At 41.4% G+C, this 12,056-nt stretch overlaps 1 protein-coding gene across 8 annotated transcripts in view; it reads left to right on the forward strand.

Moving 5' to 3' along the window:
- The window catches only part of LOC115155771 (ganglioside-induced differentiation-associated protein 2), a 42,301-nt gene that overhangs the window by 2,544 nt on the left and 27,701 nt on the right, over window positions 1-12,056 (forward strand). For all 8 annotated transcript variants that reach the window (XR_003868127.1, XR_003868128.1, XR_003868129.1 and 5 more), the window contains exons 3-11: window positions 4,003-4,142; window positions 4,595-4,748; window positions 5,755-5,843; window positions 6,237-6,313; window positions 6,742-6,901; window positions 10,505-10,655; window positions 10,785-10,861; window positions 11,262-11,338; window positions 11,469-11,608. Coding sequence is in view for 5 of the 8 variants with exons in the window: in XM_029702710.1 (XP_029558570.1) it covers window positions 4,003-4,142; window positions 4,595-4,748; window positions 5,755-5,843; window positions 6,237-6,313; window positions 6,742-6,901; window positions 10,505-10,655; window positions 10,785-10,861; window positions 11,262-11,338; window positions 11,469-11,608 (1,065 nt within the window). In the remaining 3 variants the exon portion in view is untranslated. The remainder of the gene's footprint in view (window positions 1-4,002; window positions 4,143-4,594; window positions 4,749-5,754; window positions 5,844-6,236; window positions 6,314-6,741; window positions 6,902-10,504; window positions 10,656-10,784; window positions 10,862-11,261; window positions 11,339-11,468; window positions 11,609-12,056) is intronic.

The raw sequence follows: 12,056 nt of genomic DNA on the forward strand, positions 1-12,056 counted from the left end.
GTTTTCACGGAAAAGACTGGGCGAGTTAGTTTTGCGTGGCCCAGTGCCCTGGGTGGGTGGAGACGTGTCTTAGGAGGACTAATTGAATAGTTGAAAATGAGCAAAACGAATTTCCCAGACGACACTGTAGCTTGATGTGCGCTGCACATATTGCTTGGGAAATAGCTACTCTAGTGAAAATGGGCTTCTGTTTAACAATCAGATGGCCAGGATATGGATTACATCCAACGCTAGCTACAAGTACTGCGGGCTGTCAAACGTGAGACTGTGCCTGGTGTTGTTGCTGATAGTTGGTTACACTAGCTACTCGCTAGCATGATCAAATAATGTAGCTAGCAAGGTGTTGTAGAACGAGTGTCATATGAAACACATTCCAGACAGTGATTCTTGCTGTCTTGGCATAACTGTGAGTTGACAGAGGGCGTTGATGGAAAAACGAGGCTGTGCACTTCTCCTTTAACCACAAGTGTGTACAACAAGCCCTAAGAAACTTAGCTCATTCACATCCAACCTTTTTGAAGTAGCACTGCAGTAATTTGCCAAGGAAGTGAGGACGCAATTATTATTTTTCCATAGCTTGTTTTGCTACCTCAAGCATTTTAGTGAAGTGAAACCGACGTGTTTCAACGTAAACTTGATCGTGTGTGCTTTGCTTGTGAATACATAAACTTAAGTAGCCCAGCTGCCTACTGATTTGACATCCAAAATAAAGGTTTTTGAAGTTGTATTCTTTTTCATAGTCATTGAGAGAGTCTTTCCAACCCAGTTCCTAGAGAGCTACAGGCTTGTAGGTTTTTGCTCCAGACCAATTTTAACTAACCTGATTCAGCTTATCAACAAGCTAATCATTAGAATCAGGTGTGCTAGATTAGGGTTGGAGTGAACCTACAGGACTGTAGCTCTTCAGGAACAGGGTTGGCTAGCCCTGCCTTAGGATGTCATATGACCCAGTACCGTCACGCTGCTTGAGTAGTTACCCTTCTACAGCTGGACAAAGCCCTATGGGCAGGATCCCAACTTTAAACACACATGTAGGCTAACTTAAACTGTTGTATTACATAGGCTGCGTTTACACAGGCAGACCAATTCTGATATTTTTTTAGTAATTGGTCTTTTTACCAATCAGATCAGCTCTGAAAAATATCTGATGTGATTGGTCAAAAGATGAATTAGTGGGGGAAAAATATCAGAATTGGGCTGCCTGTGAAAACACAGCCATTTATGTATTTATTAGGTTCCCCATTAGCTGCTGCCATGGGAGCGGCTACTCTTCCTGGGGTCCAAACAGGAATAAAGCAATACATCATTTTAAAACAATAGCCTACATCCTAAATATAACAATACATCATACAATATAAAATGTACAATATTACAGTGTGTGTAGAGTTTGTTGGAATGTGTGTGTGTCTCGTCACAGTCCGTGTTCTGTGAGGTGGTGTTTTTTTTTAAATCAGATTTTAATGCTAGCATGAGTTCAGTGCTTTCAACATGTCAATACCTCTCACAAAGACAAGAAGTGATGCAGTCAATCTCTTGATATGGAACACTTAGGGCTGTGGCGGTCATGACATTTTGTCAGCCGGTGATTTTCAAGCAAATAACTTCCGGTCTTATGGTAATTGACCGTTAATTAACATACACAGATTTAGCATCTCCTGGCTTCCACACACAGCCTACAAGCCACTGATGCAGACCTTTGGAACATCTACATTTTAAAAAGTGTAATAAATCCATGTAATATAGCCTATTACACTTTCACAATAAATCCATTATTTATTTTAGACAGAGTCGCACACTCATATATAAACTCCCAGTAATTTATTGGGTAAATAAATTACCGGGAGTTTATATATGGAGTGTGCAACTCTCTTTATCTTTATAGTTTATTCGCCTTTAGTCAACACCTCCACACAAAATCATTTTTCTGGGTGTGCGCCAGCTCATCTTTTTTATTAGACAGTAATAAAGAAACATGGTATGAAGAAAATGTAGTCTATTTCAGAAGAACAGAATAGCATACTCAGTCCTTATGTTAAGCCCTGATCTGGCTATGTCATATGGCTATGGGCTACACTAGTTGATTTAGTATAGAAGATTTGCTTAGAATTCTGTGTAATTTTATAGTATGAAGAATACAATTGAACATAGCTAAATAGTAAAGATATTTTCTTTAAACGATTTGAGGGAGTGCACATTCTGTGTTGAGTGCTTAACAAAGAAACAGGTACTCCTATATGCTTAATTTAGTTATTTATGTAACTTTAGGGCTATATATTTTGAATACATTCTAGAGCTGCATGATGCGACTCTAACGGTGATTTGAAAAAAGTTGCATGAAAGGTATGAGCTCTGCTTTGTTTTCTTTGTGCAGGCTGTACACACTTCATCAATTTCTCATCCACAATATTTGACATGCACTTGATAATGCCTCTTGCGGCCATTGTGCCCTTGGGCTGAATATAATCATTAAAATTCCCTTCTCCCAGCTACATGCTCCGAAGCACCTCACTCACATGGCTCTCCGTCACATGATCAGGTCTTTTTCACAGGCTACAAGTGAAGACCAACATATCTGCTACGCAACTGCTCACGTCCTTAACCAATTCCGAGGCACATATTAAAGATATTGGAAGAACTGTCCAAATGTACTTTGTCAGCCAACAAGATGAGTAGGCCTAACGAACAGCTAAAGCACTAGAATATGTCGGTCTACTATCCCCCATAGTACAAAAGTTGTCTTATTCTATCTAGAAAGAAATATTCCAAACATAGTCTGGTTGTGGGATGAGATGGCGCCAAAATTAATACAACCACTAGCATAAAAAAAATAAAAAATGAGGCTGACACAACCGATCAGAACGTTTAGCTTAAAATTTGATAAACTATAAGGCTATTTCTTTACATTATAACTGCAGCAATGCTCACATGGCAGTAGGCTATTAGCGTGAATGTTCCATTAGCGGGAAAACACCATTCTCAAAAGTGACTGTAAATGTGATTTTGTTATGAAGGTGAATTTTTATAGTGAAAATGATCTTCCCCAAACTTAAAACTCACGCGCTGCTTATGTATGGCAGTTAGGCTCTGCACCCGTTGTAAAGCGGATTAATGTGCTTAGTTTTAAGAAGTTATTTGTCCACTTTAACAAACCTTAACAAAACATATAGGCCTATGGGCTAGGCTACATGAGGTGTGCAACTATGATTTGAATTCTACAATGTAGAAAATGGTAAAATAAAGAAAAATGCTTGAATGAGTAGGTGTGTCCACATTTTTGACTGGTACTGTATGCTTTTCCAGCAGTTTTGATAATGTCAAAAGCTGCACTTAAGTCTAACAAAACAGCTCCCACAATCTTCTTCTTAATTTCTATGCATTATGCAATGGCTAATGCTGTGTTCTTTTGCTCAAACATATTATTATTTTTGGGATGATTATTATTTCTCAAAGATTGTTATAAAAAATGTGTCCATTATCTTTTCTACGTACTTTGTATCTGGTTTTAGAGGTTTACGTTTTCACTGAAAGTGTTTTTCATTCCTAAATGTATTACATAAAATGTTTTAGTGTGTGTATATAGAGATACTTTTTATAGATATCTATCTCTATCTCCTGGACAGCAATTTCTCACCTCTTCCACACTCCCTTTAAAGAATTCCAAATTACAATGCTTGTCTTTTAATTTTTTGGTCAGTTATACATGAATTTGAAGGAACAGAGTTTGTTTTTGGCATGTCATGCCTACGTTTGCCAATCTTGCCAATGAAAAAGTAATTCAAGTAGTTGGCAATATCAGAGGGAATATGGATCAAAGTTTGCCTTTTTGCCCAAAATTGTATTGAAGGTAATCCAAAGCTTTCATTGTTTATATAACTTATCTTTGTTTCATAGTACAGTATCTTCTTCTTTTTGATGTCAAAGGGAGATATGAGATGGAGCTTGAGTATGGCCAATACAGAGTTAAGACATCTGACCCTCTTTCATTCTGCTGTCATCTCTCAGTAATGGCGATGTTGCCCTGCTGAACTGCACAGCGATCGTCAACACAAGTAATGAGACTCTGACGGACAAGAACCCTATCTCTGAGAGCATCCACACATACGCTGGGCCTGAACTTCGAGACGAGATGCTCAAACTGAAAGGTAGGGGGCACCACTAACTCATCAGGTTAATGACAACATGCCTGGTTTGCACTCAGTGGGCACGAAACATGAGATAGTACCGCATCCGTTTCAAAACACTATCTCAACTTGATCAATCAGAATGCTTATTTTTGTTGTCCAAGTAAAACTTCTGTTGGTTTGTGTCTACTGATCATGACCTTGTGTTAAGCTGGGAAAGTGAATGTCATGTGTTAACATAATGTGAGCACTGTGGAGGCAAACACATTACAGACAGGTTTTTATACAAAATGCATATTTTAGAAAAGGAAAAAGTGTTGGTTTGTGTCCATTGGGTCTTGTTGCTATGTAAATCCCCTTCAAGGCTGTGTTCTTTGTGGGATCTTGATATACTCTTGTATTACCATTTTACATTTACGTCATTTAGCAGACACTCTTATCCAGATTACCGGTATGTATGTGTTTATCCACAGGATGTCGGACAGGCGAGGCAAAGATGACCAAAGGCTTTAACCTGGCGGCGCGCTTTATCATCCACACGGTGGGCCCCAAGTACAAAACCAAGTACAGGACGGCTGCAGAGAACTCGCTGTACAACTGCTATAGGAACGTCATGCAGCTCGCCAGGTAAGACATTAAAGATGCACTATGCAGAAATAGTTCTGCCGTTTCCTGGTTGAAAAAATTTGAATAGTTTGCCCAATTTCAGTTTGCTACAAAACAAGCAAGTATAGTGTAGAGAATCATTGTACCATCTAAACCACTGCAATATATTTTCCATAGCCAAAAATATTGTATTTTCAGCTGTTTGAAGCTGGTGTACAAAACCAAAAGTAAGACGCAAAAACGAAACATGAGAACGGGAAGCATAGAATAGTGCACATAGAACAGATCTACGACTTCTTAGACGTGCTTTCAATGAGAATGACAGATCTATCATACACTTTTCTATGTGAATTTGTTCAGGTCACCCAAATAGTTGCATATTGCAGCTTTAATTCATTTGTCCACATCAGTTTGACTGATGCATAAGTACAACACATTGTTCGACGAGGCCTGCTCCACCTCGTGTTCATTTGGCTAACTGCAGTCCGCTAGGTGTGACTGGGACGGCAGGCATGTTGATTAGATCACAGCTTGTTTACATACGAGAGAAGTGTTCTCTCCCCACAATACCGCACAGGTCTGTGTGTAGCGTGAGGTGCTCCCTTACAGCCTCATGCCTCTATACACAGGGCCTGAGTAGTCACTGAGTGGTTTGATGATCATGAAAACAAGGTAAACCATATGCCATGGCCATCTCAGTCACCATCTTTCTCAAATCACTTTTTTGTCACATGCACTGAATACAGCAGGTGAAATGCTTACTTAACCAACAATGCATTTTTTTTTAAAGTAAGAAAATATTTGACATTTATAATTTTTTTAAATGCAGAAGTTACACACAATAACAACGCAGCTATATACAGGAGGTTACCAGTACAGAGTCAATGTGCAGGGGTACAGGCGAGGTAATATGTACATAAACCACTTTACTCTGTTTGTGGTGTGTACTGCACTGTGAATTGAATGGGGTTTGTGGTGTGGCTACTGTTAGTATGTTTTTCTGTGAGCTGTTTGTGTGTCTCTGCAGAGAGCAGGCTATGGCGTCTGTGGCCGTCTGTGTGGTCAGCACAACTAGGAGAGGATACCCACTGGAGGACGCTACACACATTGCCTTCAGTAAGACACGCACAGCACACATTCACTAAGTTAATGATCTCTTATACATTAGCGTACAGTACACTGTCACAATTTCATGTAGTTAACATGTGGCTGTCAACTATTCACCCTGGCATGATGTTCAATAACTCATCCATGACCCCTGACCTATATGAAACATATGAAGGTGTGTGCAATAATAATAATTTATTGCGTTTATATAGCACCTTTACAAATACAGTAGGTGCTAAAAGCGCTTTACATTGTAAGGGGGAAACTCCCCTATCCCACCACCAATGTATAGCACCCACTTGGGTGATACAAAGCAACCATTTTCTGCCGGAATGCTCACTACACATCAGCTAGCATATCTGTTGTCTGTTACGGTGTATATCACTGTGTGTGTGTTTGCAGGAACGGTCCGCAGGTTTCTGGAGAACTATGGAGAGAGCATAGAGACAGTGGTGTTCGCTGTGACAGACATGGAGGAGGTATGTTCTCTTCTCTTCTGCATGGTCAGGAGTTCCTGTGATGTGTACACATGCTTAGGATTACATGCACATAATTGCACTGGCTTGTTCTAAGGACATTTTTTTTCTGGCGTGAAATTCAACTTAAGGGGAATGTTTGGAGTATGAAATATTTAAGCTGTGTTTCGAAGCTGTGTTTTTTTGTGATTCCTCACTAATTTGCTTTTCATAGAACATTAAATATTTCTAATATAACATGAATGTTTCAGTTTGAGGTAATTATTCATGTCTAAGATGGCAAACACACTGTGTATTTCACCGATAAGAGGGAAAATGCGCATAGTGATTGGAAACGGAGGATGTGTGTGACGGTTTTTGTGTTAGAAAGCATGCGTGAGTGTGTGGCATCTAATATCTGTGTGGTTAACATAGTTTTGTGTGTGTCTCAGCCCACATACAGGAAGCTGCTGCCTCTCTACTACCCTCGTTCTGAGGAAGAGGAGCGTGCCAGCCTGCCCCTAATCCCGGCTGACATCGGGAACTCAGAAGGCGAGCCTGTAGTCCCAGAGAGACAGATCCGCATCGCCGAGAAACCAGGCTGTCTGGAAGGTAAGAATACATTTCCCACGACCCCCTAGATGTGACCCATCTCTGAGCTGTAGTGCATTGTGGCTTCAATATGGTTACCATAGCAACAACATCAGGACCTGAAACAAACTTTTTGATCCACCAGCCACTGTGGCAGGACCTCCAGCAGGCCACCACCTGCAAAACCACTCCTTTATTGGGGGTGTCTTGCTAATTGTCTAATTTCCACCTGTTGTCTATTCCATTTGCACAACAGCATGTGAAATTTATTGTCAATCAGTGTTGCTTCCTAAGTGGACAGTTTGATTTCACAGAAGTGTGATTGACTTGGAGTTACATTGTGGTGTTTAAGTGTTCCCTTTATTTTTTTGAGCAGTGTATAATAGGATTCATAGGTCTTTGTGTGATTAGGTACCAGCTATGAAACAAAAAGATAAACACTTCAAAAAAAGCTACTGTAGAATTTTGTTTTTAGCTCTAAATGTGCTCATGCTTGACTTCTAACTCTTTTTATTTTCAAATGCAAGTGAAATGCACACTGTGGAGCCCTGACCACCCGCCAACGTGGCTGGTGAAATAAACATCTTACCCGCCAATTGCAAAATCTAGCCGCATTTGGCGGGTGTTCATTTTAGGCCCTGAACAACCTACATTCCATGTAGGTGATACATTGTATGAATACATGGTGATAATAGACCTGCCTCCACCGGCAGTTCTTCATCTCTAAGCAGCAGCTGTATTTCCTGGAGTCTGAACAGCACAGTCCTGGCCAGTACTGCCTGGTTTAAAACCAGGTCATTTGTATCCATGGATACGCACTCAGTGGACATGGGAGAAGAATGCAGGATGATCTTTCATAGTCGAGTTAGTGGAACATCTCAGTCATACCCTCGGCCAGTGGTGGAACACACACCCACACACGACAGACAGACAGACACAGACAGACCTTACATCAGTGTGGAAGGGATTAGGAGCCTAATTGTTAAATGAAACATGTCTTTCTGTTGGTTCATCTTTTCCACTGAGCGCTGCCCTGACAGGTGCTCTGATGGCAGAGAAGAGGATGTACAGGTAACTGAAAAAATAATGAAAACACTTAAGTAAATGAGGGATACAAAGTATATTGAAAGCAGGTGCTTCCACACAGGTGTGGTTCTGGAGAAATTAACATCCCATCATATTTAGGGTATGAAAATGCTGGGCAGGCCATTATTTTGGCTACCATGGCTATGCCCCCATAGGATGACAACGCCCCTATACACAGGGCCTGAGTAGTCACTGAATGGTTTGATGAGCATGAAAACGATGTAAACCACATGCCATGGCCATCTGTCACCAGATGTCAACCCAATTGAACACTTATGGGAGATTCTGGAGCAGCAACTGAGACAGCGTTTTCCACCACCATCAACAAAACACCAAATGATGGAATATCTCATGGAAAAACCGTGTCACATCCCTCTAATATAGTTCCAGATGCTTGTAGAATCTATGCCAAGGTGCATTGAAGCTGTTCTGGCTTGTGGTGGACCAATGCCTTGTTAAGACACTTTATGTTGGTGTTTCCCTCATTTTGGCAGTTACCTGTATGTCTTCAATAAAGGAATGCAATATGGCCTCCCTCCTGTGTTCAGATATTTTCCTGAGTGTTGAAAAGGTTTCTCGTCCTGTAAGGTTGTGTTGTAGTTTTGTCTAGATGTGTTGATGTACAGTGGGGAGAACAAGTATTTGATACACTGCCGATTTTGCAGGTTTTCCTACTTACAAAGCATGTAGAGGTCTGTAATTTCTATCATAGGTACACTTCAACTGTGAGACGGAATCTAAAACAAAAATCCAGAAAATCACATTGTATGATTTTTAAGTAATTAATTTGCATTTTATTGCATGACATAAGTATTTGATACATCAGAAAAGCAGAACTTAATATTTGGTACAGAAACCTTTGTTTGCAATTACAGAGATCATACGTTTCCTGTAGTTCTTGACCAGGTTTGCACACACTGCAGCAGGGATTTTGACCCACTCCTCCATACAGACCTTCTCCAGATCCTTCAGGTTTCGGGGCTATCGCTGGGCAATACGGACTTTCAGCTCCCTCCAAATATTTTCTATTGGGTTCAAGTCTGGAGACTGGCTAGGCCACTCCAGGACCTTGAGATGCTTCTTACGGAGCCACTCCTTAGTTGCCCTGGCTGAGTGTTTCGGGTCATTGTCATGCTGGAAGACCCATCCACGACCCATCTTCAATGCTCTTACTGAGGGAAGGAGGTTGTTGGCCAAGATCTCGCGATACATGGCCCCATCCATCCTCCCCTCAATACGGTGCAGTTGTCCTGTCCCCTTTGCAGAAAAGCATCCCCAAAGAGTGATGTTTCCACCTCCATGCTCCACGGTTGGGATGGTGTTCTTGGGGTTGTACTCATCCTTCCTCCAAACACGGCGAGTGGAGTTTAGACCAAAAAGCTCTATTTTTGTCTCATCAGACCCCATGACCTTCTCCCATTCCTCCTCTGGATCATCCAGATGGTAATTGGCAAACTTCAGATGGGCCTGGACATGCGCTGGCTTGAGCAGGGGGACCTTGCGTGCGCTGCAGGATTTTAATCCATGACGGCGTAGTGTGTTACTAATGGTTTTCTTTGAGACTGTGGTCCCAGCTCTCTTCAGGTCATTGACCAGGTCCTGCCGTGTAGTTCTGGGCTGATCCCTCACCTTCCTCATGATCATTGATGCCCCACGAGGTGAGATCTTGCATGGAGCACCAGACCGAGGGTGATTGACCGTCAACTTGAACTTCTTCCATTTTCTAATAATTGCGACAACAGTTGTTGCCTTCTCACCAAGCTGCTTGCCTATTGTCCTGTAGCCCATCCCAGCCTTGTGCAGGTCTACAATTTTATCCCTGATGTCCTTACACAGCTCTCTGGTCTTGGCCATTGTGGAGAGGTTGGAGTCTGTTTGAGTGTGTGGACAGGTGTCTTTTATACAGATAAAGAGTTCAAACAGGGGCAGTTAATACAGGTAATGAGTGGAGAACAGGAGGGCTTCTTAAAGAAAAACTAACATGTCTGTGAGAGCCGTAATTCTTACTGGTTGGTAGGTGATCAAATACTTATGTCATGCAATAAAATGCAAATTACTTACTTAATACAATGTGATTTTCTGGATTTTTGTTTTATATTCCGTCTCTCACAGTTGAAGTGTACCTATGATAAATTACAGACCTCTACATGCTTTGTAAGTAGGAAACACTGCCGATTTTGCAGGTTATCAAATACTTGTTCTCCCCACTGTATATGAATATACTGGACTGGTATATTATATTTAGTTACTCACTTTAGCCATGTGTACGCTTTAATGCCTTAATATTGCTTCTCCTTGGATGACTGTTGTCCATATGGGGCTCAGCCCTAGATTATAAACTCCAGACCTAGAGGTGTGAGTCAGGCCCAACGACAATAAACACACACACACACATTTCACAGCAATGGTTTAAAAATATGATATTTGTTGATATAACATTTAGGAAGAGTATTTTCTTTTAGAGTTGAAAGTCATTTTCATAGATTGTTGTGTGTGTGTGTGTGTGTGTGTGTGTGTGTGTGTGTGTGTGCTGTTTAGTTGACTCTGAGGCGGAGACTCTGGACTCAGACCTGGGCCAGGTGGGGACTCATGCGTTTTCCCGGATGGAGGGAGACGTGGACAAACAGCGCAAACTAATCCTGCAGGGCCAGCTGTCTGATGCAACCATGCAGAAACAGCACCAGAGAAAGTGTGTTACACAACTTGTACACTACTTCCCTACCATGCATCCTATACCCTAGTTTTACCAACATTTACAGTACACCCTAAGCCAGTACAGTGTTTCCGTAATGTGTTATAACCTCTCCTGTTGTTGCAGTTATAACCGCTGGTTATGTCGAGCCAGAGCAGAGGACTTGTCTGACATAGCAGCACTGAAAGCATTATATCAAACTGGTGAGTTCAGTGTGTGTCTGTATGTGAAATCCTTTTTCCAGCTCATTGAACACAGCATCCGGGGGTGAAATAATCAGGTTTATAATTTTTCCTTCTCAGGATAAAAAATGGCCAGTAATGAAACGGCCTCTGTCATGGCAGGACATCTTTCTTTCCCTCATTCTCTTACTCCCCCTCTTTCTGTTGCTTTCTTTTTCCTCAAACTCGTTAATTTAGTTTCATTTAGTTCTTTGGATCTCTTTTTATACTTATTTTTCAGCCATAGATATAATATAGTGAGGCTTGTGACACCCTCCTATTTCAGAGTGTAATTGTTCCATGTCTCCTCTAGGAGGCAGTGTCGTAACACTGGCGGGCTGCTGGGCTTATCTTTAAGTGGTGTGTGTGTGTGTTTCCACAGGTGTTGACATGTGTGGCAGGACAGTGATGGTTCTTGTAGGCAGAAATATTCCAGTCACCCTCATCGACATGGAAAAGGTACCAGGCTTCATTTGGAGGCAACATCATGAACATCACCGTTTTAGTGGCACAATAGAAAATAAATCAATATTGTTGCTCTGTGAACAAGCCTTGACCTCTCCACCATGTGTGTATTACTCCACTACAGGCCCTGCTGTACTTCATCCATGTCATGGACCACATCACAGTGAAGGAGTATGTGATGGTTTACTTTCACACTCTGACCGGAGAACACAACCATCTGGACTCTGAATTCCTTAAGAAGCTTCATGAGATTGTAGACACCAAGTAAGACGCACACCACACATTTTACTGATTTTAGGAGAGAGGGAGGGAGAAAGAGTATATTACAGACTGTTGGTTACCAGATACGACAAGTGAATCAAATCTGAATGCGTAAGATGAAACCGTTCTCCCTGTGAATGGGGATTTACCGTGAAATTGTTCTGGGGTCTTTAACCCCTATGAACTATCAGCTGTAGTTTGTTCTTTAGAGTGTACAGTTGGCTCATCCTCCAGTAATAGTTGATTTTCACTGAACAGTTCACCTTTTTGTATAGCATCTATTTGCATTGACCCCCCCCCCCCCCTTGTTTTTACACTGCTGCTACTCGCTGTTTATTTTTTATACATAGTCACTTTACCCCTACCTACATGTACATATTACCTTGACTAACCCACACATTGACTCGGTACCGGTACCCCCTGTATATAGCCTCGTTATTGTGTTACTTTA

This window comes from Salmo trutta, chromosome 20 (genome assembly GCF_901001165.1).
Source record: "Salmo trutta chromosome 20, fSalTru1.1, whole genome shotgun sequence".
Classification (NCBI taxonomy): Eukaryota; Metazoa; Chordata; class Actinopteri; order Salmoniformes; family Salmonidae; genus Salmo; species Salmo trutta.